The 21,944-nt window shown below is 62.8% G+C and overlaps 2 protein-coding genes across 4 annotated transcripts in view; one reads left to right on the forward strand and one right to left on the reverse strand.

Moving 5' to 3' along the window:
- The first annotated feature begins 381 nt into the window (after positions 1 to 381).
- On the forward strand, positions 382 to 10,398 carry LOC138823531 (MTOR-associated protein MEAK7-like). Of its 3 annotated transcripts, XM_070016907.1 has the most exons (10): positions 382 to 471; positions 962 to 1,110; positions 1,735 to 1,788; positions 2,454 to 2,636; positions 3,174 to 3,404; positions 3,687 to 3,831; positions 4,960 to 5,388; positions 7,548 to 7,666; positions 8,651 to 8,830; positions 9,321 to 10,398. In XM_070016907.1, the coding sequence occupies exons 4-10, from the start codon at positions 2,484 to 2,486 to the stop codon at positions 9,444 to 9,446; spliced, it is 1,383 nt and encodes a 460-aa protein (XP_069873008.1). In that variant the 5' UTR covers positions 382 to 471; positions 962 to 1,110; positions 1,735 to 1,788; positions 2,454 to 2,483; the 3' UTR covers positions 9,447 to 10,398. The 3 variants fall into 3 exon arrangements, with proteins under 3 accessions (XP_069873008.1, XP_069873006.1, XP_069873009.1); XM_070016905.1 differs by lacking the exons at positions 962 to 1,110; positions 1,735 to 1,788; XM_070016908.1 differs by lacking the exons at positions 382 to 471; positions 962 to 1,110 and having other exon boundaries at positions 1,446 to 1,788.
- A 2,147-nt stretch (positions 10,399 to 12,545) lies between these two features.
- The window catches only part of LOC138823492 (calcium-transporting ATPase type 2C member 2-like), a 35,476-nt gene continuing 26,077 nt past the window's right edge, over positions 12,546 to 21,944 (reverse strand). Inside the window, exons 16-27 of the mRNA XM_070016853.1 lie at positions 21,472 to 21,573; positions 20,683 to 20,839; positions 19,920 to 20,090; positions 18,389 to 18,486; positions 18,255 to 18,305; positions 16,899 to 17,065; positions 15,841 to 15,909; positions 15,636 to 15,752; positions 14,899 to 15,046; positions 14,001 to 14,099; positions 13,545 to 13,686; positions 12,546 to 13,000 (exon numbers count right to left, since the gene is read on the reverse strand). Of these exons, the coding sequence (XP_069872954.1) occupies positions 12,861 to 13,000; positions 13,545 to 13,686; positions 14,001 to 14,099; positions 14,899 to 15,046; positions 15,636 to 15,752; positions 15,841 to 15,909; positions 16,899 to 17,065; positions 18,255 to 18,305; positions 18,389 to 18,486; positions 19,920 to 20,090; positions 20,683 to 20,839; positions 21,472 to 21,573 (1,461 nt within the window). The 3' untranslated portion in view covers positions 12,546 to 12,860. The remainder of the gene's footprint in view (positions 13,001 to 13,544; positions 13,687 to 14,000; positions 14,100 to 14,898; positions 15,047 to 15,635; positions 15,753 to 15,840; positions 15,910 to 16,898; positions 17,066 to 18,254; positions 18,306 to 18,388; positions 18,487 to 19,919; positions 20,091 to 20,682; positions 20,840 to 21,471; positions 21,574 to 21,944) is intronic.

A 21,944-nucleotide genomic window follows, 5' to 3' on the forward strand; every position in this document is an offset into this window, starting at 1 on the left:
TCCCCGGCGCCCCGCCTCCTCCCCGGCGCCCCGCCCCCTCCCCGGCGCCCCGCCTCCTCCCCGGCGCCCCGCCTCCTCCCCGGCGCCCCGCCCCCTCCCGGGCGCCCCGCCCCCTCCCCGGCGCCCCGCCTCCTCCCCGGCGCCCCGCCTCCTCCCCGGCGCCCCGCCTCCTCCCCGGCGCCCCGCCCCCTCCCCGGCGCCCCGCCCCCTCCCCGGCGCCCCGCCCTCCCGACACCTCGCCTTCCCGGCGTCCCCGACGCGGTCCGCCGCACTCCGCCCCGCCCACCCCGGCAAGCGCGTCCCCATTGGCTAATATCGTTCCAGGCCCCGCCCCAGGTTCCGCTTCCGCCATTGGAGCACGTGACCGCCCGTCAGCGCCGTCTCAGGAAATGTAATGGAGCCACCCGCGGCTCTGGAAGGGTGAAGCTCCTGCGGTCCGGGGCCGGGGCGTCCGAGGCCGGGGCGTCCGAGGTCAGCACCGCCCCGGCGGCCGGGGCGCACGCGGTGGAGTGGATCTGGGCCCCGCCCCTGTGCTGCCCCCCATCCCTGCCCCCCATCCCTCCCCTCCACACCCCTGCTGCCCCTCCATCCCCTTCCCCCAGCCCTTCCCCACCCCTGCTGCCCCCCCATCCCTCCCCTCCACACCCCTGCTGGTCTGACCCCCATCCCCTCCCCTGCTGGCCCCCCATCCCCTCCCCTGCTGCCCCCCATCCCCATCCCCATCCCTGCTGCCCCCCATCCCCATCCCCATCCCTGCTGCCCCCCATCCCCATCCCCTCCCCTCTGCCATTTGTGGCCTGGCAGGTGCCATCCCGGCGTCAAGGTCGCTGCTGGGGAGGGAGAGCTGGTGGAGAGGAAGGGGTGCATGTGCACCCTGGGTGTGGGCTGGAGGGTCGTGTGTGTGGGAGGGGGCTTCCCCCTTGTACACACGCACGCCACAATTCTCTGGGTTTGTTCCCAGCCCTGAGCAGCTCATTAAGTTCATGGCAGTCCTGGGCTGGCACTCAGTGTGACCTGGCAGGAAGGACGAGGGGAGCTGCCTTGTGGGCCTGCAGGAGGAGCTCCTACCCTCGGCCTCGGGCTGAGCAGGGCAGAAGCCAGTGTGTCCAGGTGAGGTGGTTGGAGTGTCTCCAGAGAGGGCATCCTGAGGCCGCTGCTCATGGCTCTATGATGGCCCCTTGGAGGCAGACAGGGTGTCGAGCGCCAGCGGGGAAGAGATGCAGTCTGAGAAGCTCCGGGGAGGCCTTGGAGCACCCTAGCAGGATCCAGGAGGGCCGCGTCCCCAGGAAGCCGCTCCTCAGATTTCCAGCGTCCCCCAGAGTGTCTGAGAAGGGCTCTCCCAAGCAGGCCCCTGCCTGTCTGGGGCCAGCCAGACCTAGCTTTGGCCTCCAGAAAGCAGAATGGACTGCCCAGATCACTTTATTCAGTCCTCAAACCTTATATTAAAGGAAATCTTTCACTGAGGCCTGTTAAACCAAGTTAAGGCAGACCAGCTATGAGCGAGAAGGACCCCTTGGCTGCTGGGATGTGCGCTTGACTGTTTGACTTCCTGGGGGATTGTTTACTGGGACATTGACTCAGTTTACCAAATTCCTGTGCATTTGAGCATTTTCCACTCGTTTTTTAAAGTAAGGGAATTTACATTAATTAAAATGGAGCCCCCCTCCCCCCACTTTTTAGTCACGTTATATACCATGCTTTCTTAGTTTTTTGTTTGTTTGTTTTCCACTTCAGTTGTGGGGCTTGAACTCTGGGCCTGGGTGCTGTCCCTCAGCTCTGCAGCTCAAGGTGAGCGCTCTACCACTTGAGCCACAGCGCCACTTTTCTGGTTTTCTGGTGGTTTATTGGAGATAAGAGTCTCACCAACTTTCCTGCCCAGGCTGGCTTTGAACCACGATCCTCAGATCTCAATCTCCTGAGTAGCCAGGATGCCAGGCGTGAGCCAGGGTGCCCAGCATTTTAATTTTTCCCCTCTTTGGTCGGTACGAGGATTTGAACTCAGAGCTTGGTGCCCTCACTCAGCTTTCTCGCTCATAGCTGGTGCTCTACCACTTGAGCCATACCTCTTGATCCAGTGTTTTCTTGGTTCTTTGCATATGAAATCTTGCAAACTTTTCTAGCCAGACTGGTTTCAAACTATGATCCTCTGGGTCTCAGCCTCCGGAGCTGACAGTGAGCATCACCAGCACCTGGCTGGTGCTATGTTTTCAGATAAAGATGTCCAGGCTGCCTGGCAGTTGTGAGCAGACTTCAGTGCACCCTGGGCTTCAGGACTGGGCCTCCCCACTGTTGCTTCTGGAACACTGAAACATTACAGACTGCGTACAGTGTGTGTTGCTGCTGCATTTTCCACCTGATCCATACGTGCTGGCCGTATAACTGCCCACATTTCCTTTCAGTGATGGGGTGTTGTCTTTTCTCTCTGACGTGGCCCCAACCCCTGCCTTCCACAGACAGGACCGCTCTGCCAGGGACCAGGAGACATGGGGAACAACAAAAGCCTGTCGGGGCCCAAGTTCCACTCACGGTTTCTTCCTGAGGAGCAGGCGGAGCTGGACCGGCTGTTCGCCGCGCTGTCGCCGGGGACGGGCAGCACAGGGGCCTCGTCCAGATCCTTCTCGCTGCAGGCACTGAAGGCAAGAGGGTGGAGGGGCCGTGGCCTGGCCGATGTACCGGGACCTCCTCAAACCTGCCTCGGGGTTTGACACGAGAGGAAGGAGCCGCCTGCGTCTCCCCAGCCCTGTGTGGCCTGACTGTCCTCCCAGAGACGGTGGCGGTGCACCTCCAGCGACCGCAGCAGCTCAGCGTTCGTGGCTCTGAGGCAGAGACCACGGTGCTCTGCACGGGCTGTGGTCGCGGCAGGCAGGCCCTGGGCAGCTAATGGGCGTGACAGCGCTAGCAGGGTGATGAGCAGGCGCCAGCGGCCACAGGAAGGACAGGGCCCGGGTGGGGAGGGCAGGCTGGGGCCGGGCCAGAGGGGCCAAGACGAACCGCGAGTGCCCCGTGTGTGGGTCCTCGGGCGGGGGAGGGTCAGGAGGTCAGGGAAGGCCACCTCGTGCCAGGAGCATCCTGCACGCCGTGGCTGGGCGCGGTCCTCCGCTGCCTGTCCGACCCGGTGACTGGCTGGGTGGAAGTCAGCCTGGTGGGCCCTTTCTCCTCCTTGTCCTCAGCAGAGCTATGTTGGCGAAGCTCTGCCCCCAGAGATGGTCACCAGACTGTTTGACGGCATGCGGAGGGTGGACCTGGCCGGGAAGGCGCGGGGGCCCAGCGAGAGCGTCTCCCGGGAGCAGTTCACGGCCGCCATGTCTTACCTGCTGAAGGGAAACGCGGAGGAGAAGAGCCTGGTGATCCTGAAAATGATCACTGCCACAGAAGGTCCTGTGCGAGCTGGAGAAGTCCAGAAGGTAGAGCAGCCTCTGCGGCAGGCTTGTTCTCGGCGGGGCGGGGACTGACGGCAACCTCGCGGGGCCGTGGGCCAGCTCACGGCCCGCTTGAGGTCGGAACTCTTGGAGGATGGCTTCGGCAAGGCTCCAGGCCAGCATTAGAACGCCCACCGGGGTGGGGTGGTGGCCCACACGGGCTGTGTCATTGCTGGTGCTGGAGGATGGCATGAAGAAAGCCGCCCTGCCCTGTGCTCTGTGCTCTGTGCGGGTGCGGCTCTTAACGGTGGAATCGGCGTGTTCAAGTTCACAGAGGGTCTGGTTGGCGCTGTGGAGCACGTGCTGGTCCACCGGCAGGAGCTGAGGGGCTGGACCCCGAGGAGATTCCAGGGCCCCCTGGCCGGTGTGGGGGGGCTGGCCGCCCAGCTGCTCTCTGAGATAAAGCTCCAAGGCAAGTCCCCAAGCACCCCCCCTCTGATTCAGGGTCCACCTCTGATGCCATGGTCTCTCTCCATCTTGCAGCCTTCAAGCAAAGCTCTGAAATCAGCAAAGCCCGAAGTCAGTGTCTTTAAAATGGGAGAATTGTAAAAAACAGAAACTCTAAGTTGTCACTGGAACAGAAAGCTGTTTAATTAAAATTACCCAAAAGGTTTCAAGTACCGCACTGGCATAAGAAATGAGAGACCACTGAGCGCCAGGGGCTCACGCCTGTAGTCCTAGCTACTCAGGAGGCTGAGAGCTGAGGTTTGTGGTTTGAAGCCAGCCTGGGCAGGAAAGTCTTTGAAACTGGTTATCTGCAATAAACCAGCAAAAATCTGGAAGTGGAGCTGTGGCTCCAGTGGTAGAGCACTAACTAGCCTTGAGCACAAAAGCTTAGGGACAGCACCTAGGCCCTGAGTTCAAGCTCCAGTACTGGCAAAAAACAAAACCCCCAAAAAGGTTTTTGAAAGGTAGAGTGATCAGGGATGACAGGAAGTAGAATCAGCAGGGTTTCTGCATATCCAGTAGCTGGACGGGGCGTGGGCTGGGAAGACCTGGTTGTCTGAGGTCAGTTTTACGTGTATCAGTGAGTGTTAGACGAAAAGCCCTTCTTGTCCACGTGACAGGGAATGAATTGGGTCCTAGCACTGCACCCATGTCACATATGGGGAAACGGAGGTTGTACTAGATCCTGTAGATCCTACCAGATCCCCTCCACGCTTGGCGGGTCTGAGTTAGAAATCAGCATGACGGCTCTTGCTGTCCTTCACGAAACCCGGCCCTCTCGACCCTGAGCCGCCAGGCCCAGCGGGGCTCAGCCCCTTCCTCTTGGCCCTCAGGTGGGTGGTGTTGGGCCAGGGCTGAGCCCTGGGTGAGGCCTGGCTGCCTTGATCAGTGAGAGACAAGTCTGGAGACATGGTTGTCTTCTCCATGCCGCCGTGTCTGAGCTTGAATGAGCACTTGCTGAGAACATTCAGACGAGCTATCTCTTGTGTCCCCAGTCACGTGTGACTGTGGCTGCTAGCTCACTCAGTGCAGACTCAGACAGTCATTGCGAGGTGACATGGTGGCTCTGAAAATGTCGGTCTCCCTTCCCCAGGTGGCCAGAAGTTTCCGGAGCCCCAGTGGCTGGACTGTGATTGCGACCGAGCCGTGATTGAGGACTGGGTGTTCCGGGCGCCCCTCGTGGGCGTGTTTCTGGGTGTGGTCATCCACAGAGGCTTTCTGCTGCTGTCCCCGTCCCTCCAGCCGGCCCCGCTGCTCCCCGAGCGCCACGTGGGCCCAGGCGGGGAGGTGGAGAGCCTCCTGGACGTGCTGTCCGCCGTCTACCTGGGCGCGCAGCTGCGTGGGGAGCAGCGGCAGCGCTGGCGCCTGCTCTTCTCCTCGCGGCTGCACGGGCAGAGCTTCGCGCAGCTCTGCGGACGCATCACACACCAGGGGCCCTGCCTGGCCCTCCTCCAGGACCGCGACGGCCACGTGTTTGGCGGCTTCGCCTCCTGCTCCTGGGAGGTGAAACCTCAGTTTCAAGGTAACACTTGGAGCCCCAGACCCCGGCACAGGCCGTGCCGGGCCATGGAGAAGGCGGGGTGCGGGGAGGGCTTGAACCATCCCCTCTCGGGGTGGCAGTCGCAGTGCACGCTGATGGCTGAGGGTGGTTTGTGATGTCACAGACCCTCCTCCGGCCCAGGCAGGGGGGTAAAGCCAGCACCCTTCGCTCAGCTGACACAGGCTGAACGTTGCCAGGGGTGCTGGGGTGCGGGGTGTGTGTGGCACCAAGAGATGCCACGCCTTTCAGATGGACATTGCTACACATACGCACACACGTGCACACACGCACACACGTGCACAGGCACGCTGCCTGTTCCTTCCTGGTTTTGTGAGCTGTGGCACGTAGACATTTTCTTGTGACCGTGTGACACTGGAGGAGAGGCCCAGGGGACTCTGCCCTTTCCCTCCGAGTTGCTCTGAGGGACACAGGTCTCCAGCTCTGCAGTGAGCTACCCCATGTGCTGACACGGCCGTGTGCTGTCACGTCTCCCTGTATGCCCGGGCTCACCTGTATCTCTGAACTGCTGGTCTTCCCTCTGTGGGCTGGGCCCACGCTCGGGTGGGTTGCGTCCTGGAGATTGCTGAGGGGTGGTGGCCAGGTGCCTGGGATCGAGGGAGGAGCAGTGAGGGGTCCACGCCTCTGTCCCCTCAATCAGGCTGTTTCTAGGTTTCAGAATGTTCTAGATTTTTAAATCTAGCTCCGCAAATGATGAGAGCCCTCCCCAGGTTCCCGGGTACCTGCGGCTTTGCAGGCTGCCTTTCTGGATGCAGCACGTGTCTGCACGCCTTGTGTCCCCCTCTAGGGTGGGGACAGGCAGCCTCTGCTCTAGGAATTACAGGCCCAGAGAAGCCCGGCTCTGGGGACTCACACCTGCCATCCTAGCTACTCAGGAGGGGAGGCTGAGATCTGAGGATGGCGGTTCAGAGCCAGATACTTGTGATTCCAGATCAAGACCCAGTTCCTCCAGCGCCTGCCCGGGGCGGGGCTTGCTCCGCTGGGTCTCGTGTGTCTTGGCGGGAAGGCTCGGCCTTGCCGCAGGCAGGATCGCCCTCCGCCGGGTTTTCCCAGCAGAGGGCAGCCTCGCTCCACAGACGGCCCCGTCCCTGCCTTCTGCCAGATTCATTTGTGTCCACCGGTCCTCTCAATGACCTCTGGCCCCGAGGACTGTGGGGGGTGGACGGCGCTGTGTTTTGCCTTTGTGGTTCTGTGATGCGGCTCTGGCCTGTGCCCAGAGTTTCCTTCCCGCGACTCCGAGTCGCAGGTGGTGTGTATGTGTCTTGGAGAGTAATGTTCCCGCAGCTCCTGGCTGCAGGCTGGGCCCTGCGTTAGGGCTCAGTAAGCGTAGCCACACGCCCATCTCCTGGGGCTGCCGAGGCCTAGTGAGGGGAGGTCTGTGAGGTTCCAGGAGAACTTTCCAGGTTGTCTGTCCCCTTCCCTGGTGCCACAGCTTTGCCCTTGCGTGGGGTCTGTCCTCCACGGAGGGCCGTAGCCCAGATGCTGCCGTCTCAGGACGAGCGTCTCACTTCCGAGTGGGCTGATTCACGCCCACGGCAGACCCTGGAACGTGGCCAGAGGCCCCTGCATCTGTCTGGGCTACAGGCCAAGGAGTCCCTGGGTGCCCTCCACCAGTCCAGGCCTTGTCTGCCTTCCCGGCTGTCCCCCTCCTGACTCTCCCATGCCCCCCCCGCCCCCCTGGGCAGGTCTGCTGTGGTGTTCTCTCTCCTGGGTGGTGTGACTGCCCTCCCCCATGTCCTGCGTGGTCCCCGTGGGCTGTGCCAGAGGCTCTGGTGTTTGTGGTGGCTGTCCGTCCCCACTGGTAAGGTAGGGGACCCCTCTTTCTGAGTCTTTCTGACTCAGGTGCCTTCAGCCCACAGGCTGATACCACAGAGAGTGGGCAGAGTCCTTGGGGGGCTCCTGCACCCCACATGGATGTCAGGCCCCTTCCTCACCGCCGTCCTTCCCTCCAGCCCCTGCCCGCCCCGGGGCGGGCCGTCACTGTAAGACGCGTGGCGTCGGGGCCCCGCCCACGGATGCCCAGGATGCCCGTCCAGGGCCGCGCACCTGGGCAGGGTGAGAAGCCCCGCTCTGGGGTCAGGCAGCCCCCGGCGTCGCTGCCCTGCGCCCCCTGTCCCTTCCAGGAGACAGCAAGTGCTTCCTCTTCTCCATCGCCCCCCGCATGGCCGTGTACACACACACGGGCTACAACGACCACTTCATGTACCTGAACCACGGACAGCAGACCATGCCCAACGGGCTGGTGAGTGGCGGGGCGGGCGGGGGGCGCGTCCGTGCCCGGCCTGGTGAGGGCTGCGGGGTACGCGGTGTGTGACGCTGGCTGCGGCCGCGCGCTCCGTCCGATAGAGCGCACGGCTCCCCCCTGGAGGCCCGCGCCTGCCAGTTCTTCCGTGGCTTGTGCGCACGCCGTGAGCTTGGCCCCTGTCCTGCCCCCGGGTTCATGCGTGACAGCCCAGGGAGGGGAGGGTGGCGGGGCCTCTGGAGAAGGCCCGGCGGCTTTCCGCGCAGCTGTCACGGGCGGGGAGACCGGGGTTAGCCACCCCCAGAGCAGCCCCACCGCCCCCAGGGACACAGGCAGAAGCGGGTCCCGTGGGACAGGTCCACGCCCGGGCCGCTCCCCGCCCCAAGTGAGAGCCGGGGCGCGCGGGTCAGAGGGTGTGGTGAGGCGGCAGCTCCACGCTGGCTGGGGCGGTGGTGGACGGGGCGGGGGTGGGGGGACGACAGACAGGCAGCGTTCAAGCCCACCCTCGGAGCCCAGCACTTCCTGTCTCCCGGCGGGGACAGCCACACGCCCCGTGCTGTGTCTCCTGGCTGTCAGGGCGGGAGGACACCGCGTCTACCCCAAATCTTTCATGGTGGACCCGAGGGTCTGTGTCTTCCACTTCCGTCCCTGGGGCTCCGTCCTTGTGAGGCGTTGCGGGGAGGGACGTCTGTGGGACAGAGGTGCCAGCCACTTGGAACGGGGCATCTAAACAGCCACCACTGCTGTGTGGCGTTCACGGTCCTGAGAAAGATCCCCTCGCGTCCCCGCCTCCAGCTCGGGTGCTCGCTTGTTTTGAGAGAAGGCCTCATGCTGTAGCCCAGGCTGGCCTCCGCCTCCAATTCTCCTGCTGGGATTACAGGCATGCACTGCCGCACCGTGCTCTGGAGATCACGGCCCAGGGTGCTGGACGCTCCCCGCATTGAGCCGATGCCGATGCCGTGTCCACTGGGGTCTCCTCCGCAGGGCATGGGCGGGCAGCATGGCTACTTCGGGCTTTGGATAGACAGTGACTTCGGGAAAGGGCACAGCAGGGCCAGGCCCGCGTGCACCACGTACGGCAGCCCGCAGCTCTCTGCCAAGGAGGACTTCCTGTTTGAGGCCATGGAGGTGTGGGCGGTTGAAGAGCCCTCAGAGCTCCAGCGGGTGAGTGCTGGGCAGGGACCTTGTGCCCGGGGCCTCTCTCCATTGTGCTGACCTCTCCGCGCCTCCCCCGGCTACCTTGTCCTCAGGCCACAGCAGGGACTAGACGCCGCACGGTTGGGTGGTTTAGTGGAGCCGCCTGGGAGGACGGGCCCCGCCTGGGGTGCCGGGCCGCAAGACCGCGAGGCTTGGGGCTCCTGCAGCTCTCTGCTTCTGCCATCCAGTGAAGGGCCCCTGGGCCCCGCAGCTCCCATGATGCCTTGTAACCCAGCATGGGGCCGGGCGCTGGGGCAGGGTGCCCGGGCCGTCCTGAGTCCTTGGTGGCCGTGGGTGCTGGCTCCAGGCAGGTGAGCGGGAGCTGGCAGGAAGTCATGGCGTGGTCTCGGTCACTGGGAGCAGCGCCTCCCCCTAGGCATGCTGTGAACATAGCCTCCCTTCTTCCCCCTCTCCCCATCTTTCCCTGTCCCCCCTCCCCCCGTCCCCTTCTTTCTAGGCCAAGAAGAGCGTCCTGGATGTGGACCCCGAGGCCCGCATCCTGCTGGAGGCCAGCGGGCGGACCCGCCACAGCGAAGGGCTCCTGGAGGCCCCCGACTACTGCAGCGACGACCCTGGCAGTTGAGGAGGCGCCTGGGGCCGGCCGGGCCCGAGCCCCGCCCCGCCGGGCCGTCAGACCCCCCCGCCATGCTGGTTCAGCTTGTCGTGTGGCCAGAGGGAGGTGCTGCCTGGACACGGCGTGCCGAGCCCAGCACGGAGCCCCTCGCGTGCCAGGCCAGCAGCCGAGCCTCACGCGGGGTCGCTTCCTCTCCGTGGGATCCAGAGACTTGGAGTGAGCGAGCGTGCGGGAGGGGCTCCCATCCGAGGGGTCCCGGGGGTCCTGGTTAGCGCCTCTGCTCCATGACAGCTGCACCTGAGGGGCGGAAGTCCAGGAAGGGCCTGGTAATGGGAAGATGCTGAGCCTGGGGCTGGGCCCTGGGCGGGCGTTGATGGTAGGGTCCGCATGGAGCTGTCTCTGCCCTTAAATCGGACGTGCGGTGGGAGAATGAGAAACCGAGAGGTGGGTCCCAGAGCAGGCTGGCCAGTGCTGACCCGCCTGGCTTGCCCGATGCCGGACACAGCGCCATCCCATGGGCCGGTGGTGAGCATGCCTGGCACGGGTCCAAGTGTCGGCCTCCATTGGTCTATCCATGATGTCTGCCCCGTCCCGGGGCTTGGACTCCACATCTTGCACTCTCCCTTAGCTTTTTCACTTAAGAGTAGTGCTTTACCACCTGAGCCACAGCCTACTTCTGGCTTTTTGCTGGTTAACTCGGGATAAGAATCTCATAGACTTTTCTGCCCAGGCTGGCTTTGGACCTCGATCCTCAGATCTCAGCCTCCTGATGATACGTGGGAGTCACCTGTAATCCTAAACAACTCCAGTGATCCTGAAAAGCTGTGCAGGGCTCTGACAGAGGCTCGAAGGCCTCTACATGCACTTTAGGTCCTGGTGTCCCAGAGAGCTGTGCCTCAAACACCCGTGCCTCCTGCCTTTGTCTTTGGTCTCCTGCCTTGATTAAAAGCCATAGCAAACAGTGTCTTGTGTGGTGCAGGTTTGCACTTTTGTTCCATTAGCAGCGCCTACTGGGGAGGGAGGAAGGCTTGTCCGCCCTCCAGCAGGGGTGGAGCCTGGGTCACCACCCGCCTTCCTGCTGAGGGCTTTTGTATTAGGCGACCTTTCTGTTGGGGAACACTCGGGCACCCCCAAGGCCAAAGGATTATGGTGGTCTGTTTGGGGGAGGGAGGGACTGAAACTTGAACTCAGGGCCTTGACCTCTTGTGCTCCTTTTTTCCACGCAAGGTTAGCCCTCGACCACTTCAACTACAGCTTCACGTCCCAATTTTTGCTGGTTAACTGGAGATAAGGGTCTTCCCAGGCTGGCTTTAAGCCTTGATCCTCAGATTTCAGCCTCCCGAGTATCTTGCATTACAGGCGTGAGCCACTGGTGACCAGCTGTTCAGCAATGTTTTTAATAAACGTGCCGTGAAGCGCCTCTCTGGGAACGGTGTGAGCGTCTGTACCGCAGGGCCAGCAGGCTGTGTGCCTGTGGCTGTTGAGGGCCGCAGTGCTGAGTTTCCATGTGCCTGACCCAGGACCCGCGCGCCTCAGGCTGAAGGGCCGGGGGCCCCATGTGGCCGTCTGGGCATCAGGGCTGTGGTGGGGGGACCAGTGCCCACCCTGAGGTTCTGACAGGAGCAGCAGCTCTTGTTACGGAGCCGTGGAGTGCTGGCTGGGACACCTGGCGGCCTAAATGAGGGTTTTCCTATCCAAAGCGGAGGGAGCAGGTGGTGGGGAGGTGTCCCCCATTCTGTATTGAGTCGTGTGTGTGTGTGATTTAATCAGCTGGGACTAGGGAAGGGGTTCCCTGCCCTCAGAGGCTCGCACCCCGGGTGGCGAGCTGGCATGCCCTCCGTTCTTGTCCCGTGGAACCCCGCCATGTCCCGGGGCCTTGCTCCCTCCTGCCTTCCATCCACGTGCATGCAGACGCTCCGTGGGGTCCGGGTCCGTGGCACCCTGTGCGACTGGGGGTTCTGTAGCCCACAGGGCCGTGTCCGGCGTGGTTGGGTCTGAGCAGATGACCACTGTATCAAAGGGTGTGCTGCTGGTTAGAGCCGGCCGACCGCTTCACGCCACCTTCCCACCCGCAGAGTGGGTCTGCCAAGTCCAGGGCTCCTCTGCCTTAAAATCTGGTTTGTTTACCTGATGGACCCCTCCCCCTCCCCCTCCCCCTCCCCTCTCCCTTCCCCTCCCCCTCCCCCTCCCCCTCCCCCTCCCCCTCCCCCTCCTCCTCTCCTGACTTCAAGCACTACTTTCTCCTCAGCCAGATTAGTGGACACTCCCGGAGCTTTATGAACGGAAGGTAAAGCAGGAACTGTTTTCTCGCCTGTTTTTCAAAACTTACCCTGCCTACAGTAGCTTGCTTTTCTCTGGCACTGTGGCCATTTCTAAAAATCGGGTGGTATCTTTGAGAAGTGCGCACCTTTGTTCACACATTCATTGTGGTGGCCTTTGCCTAATGTTCACTCCCCGGTCCAGGCCAGGCGCTGGGTTTGCCTGGCAACTTTCTGATGTCATTGTTAGAGCCAGAATTGCCCCCCCCCCACCCCCGCCAGCCAATGGCTGTTTGAACTAAGATCTCTCCAATTTCATGCACTTTTGTCCCCAACACCTTGCTGACACCTCCTATCCTGCGAGTCTCAGCCGAGTGTGCATACAACCCTGTGGACCCAAGCTGCGGGTTCTCCCCGCCTGAGAGGGAGCCTCTCCTGCTGAATCTCCACGGGCGCTATCCGTGGCCCTGTTCTGTGGAGCCTGGCGGTCAGGGCTGCCCTCAGCCTACCCATGGTCTCGTAGCCATTTCCTTTGCAGATCTAGCGGTCAGCACCGCCCCTACGCTCCCAGCACTGAAGCCCTTCCTTCTCTGGATGGATTGCATAGCACATCCTTCCAGAATATTCCGCATCCTCATGAGGCTTTGCGCTCGTGGCTCCTGCTTCTCCACAGCCGCATCTGTGGCTCAGAGCTGCTGGGAGTGTTAAAGCTTCCGTCCTGTCGCCTGTGCTTTGTTATGGACGGGCGTGTGCAATTAGTTAAGGGGTTCACAAACACTGGCCCATCTTTGTACTTAGGTTATTTAAATCGGGGGGGGGGTGTTGCGGCTTGGCTGGTACTGTGTTGTGCAGAAGCACCCCGGACCGCATTTCACAGTGAAGGCAGGCCGTGGAGCATCCCCTGCCAGTCTGTGTGGCCTCCGCTAGGGCACAACTGTGTCCACGGACGAGCTGATAAAAACGGTTGTGATTTAATAAATAACACGACTGCTTATGTACAGTTCCTCCTCCCCGTGTCCAGGGCGAGGCGCGGCCTCCTGGGAGCTGTCACCAGGGTCCCAGTGCGGCAGATGGAGTCCATGCCCTGACGGCGCCCTGCCCCGAACTCCAGGGCGGCTGGGCACGACCGGAGCAGGCGGCCCCTGGCACTCCGAATCCAGCGGGCTCAGGGCTGTGGCCGGCGGGCGGGTCCCGCCGCCCCCTGGCACGGCAGGGCCGCGGCGCGTGTACAGTGCCGCTCGCAAAGCTTGAGCAGCTCCGAGAAGATGAAGACGGACGAGGCCAGGCCAGTTAACAGCAGCAGATCTGCCAACGGGAGAGGCGGGTCAGAAGCCCACGCCGCCTGCCTGCCTCCACCCGCTCTGGGTGCCATGCGCACCCGCTCCCCCAGGGGCGTCCGCTACACAGTTGGGGCTGGGCCCCTCGGGGTGCGCTGCAGGGACGCTGGTCTGGAGGTCCCAGGGGAGAGCCGAGCCTGGGGCAGCCTGGCCCACCCCGGCTTCCACTGACGCAGCAGCAGCAGCAGCAGCAGTGTCTGTGCTCCGGCTGGGGAGCATCCGTCACTTCCTTAGCCAGGGCCGCGCCAGGCCCCGGCTCCACCTGTGCTGCTTGAGCTCGGCTGAGCCTGCGGCCCTGAGGCCGGGTGCTTGTGCCATCTCCCAGGCTGCTGGCGGGGGAGGCCCTCCTGCTGGGCTTCCCTGTGTTCTGTCCCCCCCTCCACCCCCCTGTGTCACTCCAGGGAGACTCCGCACGACCGGGGCTCTGCGCTGCGCTGTGGCCCGCGCCTCCACCCCGGCCGGCGGGCAGCGCGAGGCCCTGATGCCAGGGAAGGCTCCAGCCCCCCACTCACCCAGCGCGCCCAGGCCTTCCGTCTGGAACACCTTCTGCAGGGGAGGGACGTAGATCACCGCCAGCTGCCCCAGGATCGAGCCCAGCACCGAGTAGAGGAACATGCGGTTCCGGAGGAAACCGAGCTCGAAAATCAACTTGGTCTGCGGAAGGAGGTGGGAAGTCGCTGGAGCGCCATCCGCCCCCTGGGTTGGGCAGCCCCCCCCCCCAGGCCCCGTGGGGACGTGTGTCCTGCTCTGAGCCACCCCATGTCTGTCTGGCTAGGCAGGCCGGCAGGCGCTGTGGAATGGAGGCTGTTGGGATTTGGAGCTGGAAGATGCCCGTGGTCAGACGATGAACGGTGGGACCCCGGCTCCACCCGGCCCCGCACCTCCCTCCCCGAGGCTTTAGCAGGAAGTGCACGGGAAGGCCCCGGCCCGGTGCTGGATATGGGGAGAGTCACCGCGGCCCGGCTCACCTGAGATCGGCAGCTCAGGGCATTGAAGAGATCGAAAAACACAAAGCAGGTGAAGGTCATGGTGGTGGTGCGCGGGGTGCTGGCCTTGTCCTCAGGAATCTGTAGGACAGTGGCGGCCCGCCGTCATGGCCAGGAGGCCATGGGACCCTGCCCTGCTCTGAGGGGCGGAGCCACAGAGCTGGGATTGCAGGGGGTAGTGCCCCTCCCTAAGCCCAGAGAGCAGAACAGTCCAGAGCCATCCAGAACCCTTGGCTCTCAGAGGGGGCCCACGCTGGGAAGCTGGTCTGGAGGGGAGCTGTCTCCGGGAGGAAGTTTCTGGGACATTCTTGCCTCCACTTCCTGGCCTGATTGGGTCCTGCCGGTTCCACAGGGCTCCAGTGCCAGGCAGAGGTTTTCAGACCCAAGCTATAGCCAGTTGAACACCTGAAGCCAAGGTCCTGGGGCACAGTGTACAGGGGTCCTGGAACTCTACATTTCTCACCCAGGGCCCCACCCTGAGGGCTGCGGGCCTGGCCCCGCCACAAGGTGGCACCCAGCGGAGGAGGCTGCGAAAGGCCGTGCTACACTGCTAGGGGCCCGAGGCGCAGTGCAAGGGAGCGAGGCCAGCAGGGGCAGCGCGAGAGAAACAGGCGTGGACCCAGCCGTGTCCTGTCTTGCTCCACGCGCTCCCGCCACCCTGGGGCAGGTGGAGGGTCGGCCTGCCCCCTCCGCCAGCCGCACGGCTTCCAGGAGCTTCCCTGACCCCGCGGGCCGCCCCAGAGGCCGAGGGGTGAGAGGGTTTGTGGCGGGGCTCCCCTCCGTGCTGTTCCCCAGGTGTTCCCCACCCTCTCCTCCGCCCAGAGCCCACGGGGCACGGGTGGGGCCGCGCTGTGCCCGCCCTGTGTGACCCGCAGCCCACCTCTTTCCAGAAGATAAAGAGGGTCCCGCTGAGGATGGTGGCCGCAGACATGAGGACCCGCAGGACCAGGACCCTGCTCAGGATCGTGTCCTGGATGCGGCGTGGCGGCTGGCCCAGAGCGTCCCTGTCCACAGGCTCCACCCCCAAGCTGTCCAGAGACACAAGCCACACTCGGAAACAAGCCGGGGATACAGGAAACCTCCCCCCACATGGCCTGCACCCCACAGACACCACCCCCTCCCATCCGTCCACGGCCCGCAGGCCGAGGCCGCCTGCACCTCTTTCCTAAGACTCAGTCACTGAGTCAGTGTGGGGGTGTGGGCGTGGGGGCAGCGCTGGGTGGGAGGCTCGGCTCCATGATCTGGAGGATAGCAGCCACCACACCGCCCGAGGCAGGGCCCCCAGGGACTGAGACTTTACTTTCTGCCAAGTCTGAGGCTCTGAGTTCAAGCCCCAGTATGGGTGCGCGCACATACACACACACGCACATCTACCTCCAGATCCCTCTAGGGAGGAACAGAGCAGGTGCAGGACAGAGTGTGGGTGGCAGATAGAGGAATGGGGGTGCGGTTCTGGAGGTGTGAGCTGACGAGATCAGGGCATGCGTTCTAGCCCCAGGGAGCCCTGTATTCCAGCTGTTTCTTCCCGTCCCCTCCTCAAAGCACAGCGCCCTTCAGCCGCCTGGGTCCCCCCCCCCGCCCCCTCCCCCGTTCCCTGTGACCCGGGGCCGGCCTCACCTCTGGGCTGGTGGCCCGTCCATGATGATGTTCACCCACAGGATCTGCATGGCGTTGAGGGGGCTGGGCAGGTCGCACACGGTGGACAGGGTGATGAGGCTCAGGGCCGCGATGCTCCTGCGGGCCCCACGGCAGACGCGCTGTCAGAGCCTGCCTGCCACCCCAGCGCCCGCCACGCGGGAGGGGAGGGCCGGCCGCCGCTCACGTGCTCAGCTGGAAGCGGACAAAGTTCTTGATGTTGTGGAAGATCCCCTTGCCTTCCTCCACGGCGTCCCTGCAAGGCAGGCCGGGACGGCAGGCGTGACCACGCGAGCTGACCCCCGCGGGCGCCCCAGAAAAGGCCACATCACCCCGACGGTGCCCACCAGCTTCCTGCCGCCCCGTGTGGACTGTCTGAGTGACACCTCTGTCAGGGGCCCCTCACTGATGCCACCTGTGTGATAGGGTGGAGCTTGCAAGCCACGCCCACCGGAGGCGTGGAGGGGCGTGGCCAAGGCTTCCCGACAGCCAGGCCTGGTGTCACTAACAGAGAAAGCTGTCCAGATGAATTGCAAAGGAACTGACGGCCCTGCCTTCAGGCCCTGCACGTCAGGACTGCGTTTTTGTATAGCTGAAGTGAAGGGTGTCAAGAAAAAGGCGAGTCTGTTGTAAAGAGAAGACTTCTTCAGCCAGTGCTGGAGGTTCATGCTAGCAGTACCAGCCACTTGGGAGGCTGGGAATGGGAAGTTTGCTGTTCTAGGCCAGCCCAGGCAGACACATCTACTGACTCCATCTCAACAGAAAAATCTGGGTGTGGTGGTATACACCTCTGGTCCCAGTTTCAGTGGGAAGCCAAATTAGGACTGTGGTCCAGGTGCGCACCCAGGAAGGAACTGAGACCCAAAACCCGAAATAGCACCAGAAGAGGCTGGGGCTCAGCAGCAAGACCACCTGCTTAGCAAGCTTGGGGCCCAGTACCACCCCGAACCCCCAAACTGTCAATGTCTATCCTTCCAAATGTGATTGTGTGTGTGTGTGTGTGTGTGTGTGTGTGTGCACATGCACGTGCACACGGGTCAGTCCTGGGCCTGAACCCAGAGCTGACTCTGGGTTCTGATCTGGACCTCAGGGCAGGCAGGCGCTGCTGGCACCCGGAGGGGAGGCCTGCCTGGGGGTCCCCCCTCTCAGCATCTCCCCCTTCCCTGTGTCCAGCGTAGCACCGCAGCATGCATGCTCAATGCTCAATGGTCCCCCACCCCATTCCCCTCGCCCCCCGCTGCTCACATGATGGCTGAGAAGTCATCGTCCACCAGCACCATGTCGGCGGCTTCCTTGCTGACATCCGTCCCCGTCTGTCCCATGGCAACTCCGATGTCCGCGGACTTCAGGGCCACTGCGTCGTTCACACCATCCCCCGTCATGGCCACCACCGCCCCCGACTCCTGCAGGGCCTGTGGGAAGGGCAGGCTGTGGGGGCCTGTGGCTGGAGCACCCCCTTCTAGAATCTTCCCCCCAAGTCAAGCAGTGAGGCCGGGACCCTTCAGAGGGGCGCCAGGAATCGCTGCCTGGCGTCGGCGCCAGCTCCGCCCGCCCCAGCGGCCACCCGCCCGCCGCACCCTGGCATGGGAGGCCCAGGCTCAGGCAGCCGCTATTAACAGGCAACAGCAGCGCCCCACCCAGGGAGGGCCTCGAACCCCCTCGTGTGGAACAACTTGTGTTATCACAACTTTATACCAAAACAAAGCGAGGAAACCAGCCCCACATAACCAAAAAGAAGAAAGCGCAACCACCAGTGTCCCCGGGGGAGCGCTAGACATGTGAGAAAAACACAGGCATTCCTAAGAGGTTTTTTTCTTTGATGGTAGTGGGATTTGAACTCAGGGCCTTGTGCTTGCTAGAAAAATGCTCTATTGCTGAGCTATACCCTCAGCCCTCTTAGATATCATTTTTTAATTTCGTTTTTTTGTTGTTGTTGTTGGTCGTGGGGCTTGAACTCTGGGCCTGGGTGCTGTCCCTCAGCTCTTCAGCTCAAGGCGAGCGCTCTTCTGCTTGAGACACAGCACCACTTCTGGTTTTGTGGTGGTTCATTGGGATAAAAGTCTTATGGACTTTCCTGCCTGGGCTGGCTTTGAACCATGATCCTCAGATCTCAGCCTCCTGAATAGCTAGGATGACAGGCGTGAGCCAACGGCGCCCGGCCTGCTTTCATTATTTTCTTTTTTCTTTTTTTCCTTCTGCTTATGTGGTACTGAGGAATCGAACCCAGGGCCTCATGCATGCAAGGCAAGTGCTCTACCACTGAGCCACCTTCCCAGCCCCTTCATTATTTTTGAGACAGGGTTTATGTATATGCCTGGGCCAGCTTGACAGCATTCTCCTATTTATATTTCTGATGTAATTGGGATGATAGGTGTGTCTATCATGCCCAGCTTTTTAATGGTTGAGATGGGGGTCTTCTAGGCTTGCCTGCCAACGAGAAGACATTTCCCAGAATTCCCTGGGGCCAAATATGGTGGGGTGACTTGAGCTGTGGCTGAGGCTCACAAGCCACCCACCCACCCACCCAGACTGTCCCCCGAGGGACCTGTGAGCTCCCGGGCCTACGGCCGGGGGCCGAGCAGGCCTGCCGGCCAAGCGTACCTTTATGATCTTGACCTTGTGCTTGGGGCTGGTCCTGTAGAACACAGACACCTGGTGCAGCAGGGTGAGGCGTCAGTGGGCATGGGGACAGATGCCTGCCCCCACCCCCGTGCCCTGCCAGCCCGAGAACGCACCTGCTCCACGCAGGCCGCCAGCTCGCCCTGCGCGGCGCCCTCCACCTCTTCCCCAGACATGGCCTTCGGCCGCTCGTCACACAGGCCGATGTTCCTTCCTGCCAGAGTGTGGGCGCTGAGGCGGCTCCCACCCCCCACCCCACGCCCATCCCTCCCCACGCCCATGTAGACGCAGAGAACCATGGGAACGCCATGGCGGCTGGGGGCCCTCCGTGAACACTGAGACTGAGGGTCAGGTGGCTCAGTGATTGTCCAGCACCGCAGCCAGCGTGGACACCGCACGCTGCACACTGTGCTGTCGGGGAAGGGGGGAGCGCGGGGACAAGGAGCCTGCCGCACACGGTAGGCCCTCAGTTCTGCACACACATAGACCCTCAGTTCTGCACACACAGTAGGCCATCAATTCTGCACACACAGTAGGCCCTCAGTTCTGCTGAACACGGTAGGTCCTCTGTTCTGCACACAGTAGGCCCTCGGTTCTGCACACAGTAGGTCCTCGGTTCTGCACATGCAGTAGGCCCTCAGTTCTGCCTCACATAGTAGGCCCTTGGTTCTGCACACACAGTAGGCCCTCTGTTCTGCACACAGTAGGCCCTCGGTTCTGCTGAACACAGTAGGCCCTCGGTTCTGCACACAGTAGGCCCTCAGTTCTGCACACAGTAGGCCCTCAGTTCTGCACACACAGTAGGCCCTCGGTTCTGTGCACACAGTAGGCCCTCAGTTCTGCACACAGTAGGCCCTCAGTTCTGCACACACAGTAGGCCCTCGGTTCTGCACACAGTAGGCCCTTGGTTCTGCACACAGTAGGCCCTCAGTTCTGCACACACAGTAGGCCCTCAGTTCTGTACACACGGTAGGCCCTCGGTTCTGTGCACACAGTAGGCCCTCGGCTCACACACAGTAGGCCCTTGGTTCTGTACACACAGTAGGCCCTCGGTTCTGCTGAACACAGTAGGCCCTCAGTTCTGTGCACACAGTAGGCCCTCAGTTCTGCACACAGTAGGCCCTCAGTTCTGCACACACAGTAGGCCCTCGGTTCTGCGCACACAGTAGGCCCTCGGTTCTGTGCACACAGTAGGCCCTCGGTTCTGCACACACAGTAGGCCCTCAGTTCTGTGCACACAGTAGGCCCTCAGTTCTGTGCACACAGTAGGCCCTCGGTTCTGCTAAACACAGTAGGCCCTCGGTTCTGCGCACACAGTAGGCCCTCGGTTCTGCTAAACACAGTAGGCCCTCGGTTCTGTGCACACAGTAGGCCCTCGGTTCTGTGCACACAGTAGGCCCTCGGTTCTGCGCACACAGTAGGCCCTCGGTTCTGCCTCACATAGTAGGCCCTCGGTTTGCACAGGGCCTCTGGAGAACTACTACTATTTTCGCTTCCAGCATGGCAGCAGGCAGAACGCCGGAGCCCCGCCAGCCTGTGCAGCTCAGCACCTCCTCTACGCGCCTGGGGCTGGGTGGCAGTGCTGCTGCAGCCTGGCGGGGGACAGAGTGAGGGGAAGGAGGGGGTCCCCGGCCCTCGCCCCGGTACCTATGGCCACGGCTGTCTCCAGGGCGTCCCCCGTCACCATCTTCACCGACACGCCCGCGGCCGAGAGCAGCCGGATGGCTTCCTTCACGCCGGCCCTCGGGGGGTCGATGATGCCCACCAGACCCAGGAAGGTCAGCCGCCCCAGCTCGGGCCCAGAGGCCAGGCCTAGCACTGCGGGAGACCAAGGCCCAAGCAGGGGTCACGGGGGCTGAAGGGACCACTTCAGTCCCCAGCCAGGTCCCCCCATGGCCCCCATCCTGTCTGCAAGCGGCTGGGGTGGGGAGGGCAGGAGGGGTGGTGGCCCTTGTGTGCCCGCCGGGAGGGGACACAGGGCTGGCCATGCGTGGACTGGAACCAGAGCCTCCACCATGCATGGCCACCAGGAGCCTGGGAGATGAGGACGGGCATCGTGGCCATTCCTGTCCTCTCCGTCTGCACCTGTCACCTCCAGTGGGCGAGGGGCGGTGGCCACTGACCGCCAAGAGAACCCTGAGGCCCCTGTGTGCCACCAGGGTCACGTGATACTCAGCATCCCACATGCCCTCAGGGAAGGCCGGGGCTTCAGGGCAGAAAGAGGGAGATGGGTGGAAGCCATTTTCCTGGGCCGGTGGGTGTCCCCTCCCCTCCCCTCCCCTCCCCTCCCACGTGTAAGCCGCCCTGGGTGGGCACGGGTCACGGGTGGCTCCGTTCTGGGGGTGCGTTCACCACCCCACCCCTGCCAGCGCCCTGTGCCCGTGGACGCCAGGCCGGCACCGGTACTGACCCCGCAGCCCCAGCGCCCCCATCCTCCTCTCCTCCTGCCTCCAGAAGGCCTCCTGCTGGGGCGTCAGCGGCAGGGAGAGGCCCCCGTGGTTGTAGAGGCTGCAGCAGTGCACCACCTCCTCCAAGGCTCCCTTCATGAAGTACACGTCGTCCCCGTCCTTGCAGAAGGTGGAGGAAAATTCCACAGTCACCGGCAGCCTCGGCAGTGACCGCCACGGCCCCGGGACCGGCATGGAGCAGAGCTGGCCTGCATTTGTCTCCCACTTGTGCCCGCCCCAGGACACGGGTGCTTGGGGCTTCCACTGGGGCGTGCGTGCGTGCATGCGTATGCGTGTGTGTGTGTGTGTGTGTGTGTGTGTGTGTGCTGGTGTCTGGGCTTGAATTCAGGACCTGGGTGCTACTGCTTAGCTTTTCCACTCAAGGCTGGTGCTCTGCCATTTGAACCACAGCTCCACTTCTGGCTTTGCTGGTTAGAGACGAGCATCTTGTCTCTTTTCTGCCCAGGCTGGCTTCAAACTGTGATCCTCAGATCTCAGCCTTCTGAGCAGTTCCGATTACAGGCATGAACTACTAGTGCCAGGCGCATTGGGAGTTTCTGACACAGGAGGAAGGTGGGGTTGGGGCCAGGGCTCTGCATGTCTATCTAGCTCCTGATACAGTGACTGGGCCCTTCTTGGAGAGCCCCAGGAGAGCAGGACACCCTGGACCCCACTGCCCACTGCCCCTCTGAGTCTGGAGGCTCCCAGGACCTGGCCCAGGGTCCTCCGTCCATGTCTGTGCACAGACGCACCTCATTCTTCAGGCTGCATCTCACCGCCATCCACCTCTGCTCGGAACTGAAGGGGATCTCTTCCCTTCGGACGTACAAGTCTTTGACGTGACTTAAGTCCATCTAGGAAGAAAGATGGGGCGTCACCAGAGGCAGTGAAGGCAGGGGGGGGGCTGTGCCAATCCTCTGTCATTTAAGCCACCTCATAGATGAAAAACTGGAGCTCATGGCCTGAACCCTGTGGGGGGGGGTGGGGAATTGGAGGCCGGGGGCCTGGGTGAGCGGATGGAGAAGACCTCGTGGGGCCACTCAGGGCTCCCGTCCGGCTCTGTCTGCCAGCAGCGCCTGGGCCTGAGCATCGTGTTTCTCTGGGATTCCTTCTAGAGTCTTGCCGGAGGGCTCAGAGACCCATGGGACTCCCCGAGACTGCACAGCACCCCAGGCTCCCTGGGCCCAAATTTTGTTGGCACCCAGCACCCACCCAGCGCCCAGCA

This window comes from Dipodomys merriami, unplaced genomic scaffold (assembly GCF_024711535.1).
Source record: "Dipodomys merriami isolate MVZ:Mamm:240054 unplaced genomic scaffold, mDipMer1.0.p SCAF_120, whole genome shotgun sequence".
Classification (NCBI taxonomy): Eukaryota; Metazoa; Chordata; class Mammalia; order Rodentia; family Heteromyidae; genus Dipodomys; species Dipodomys merriami.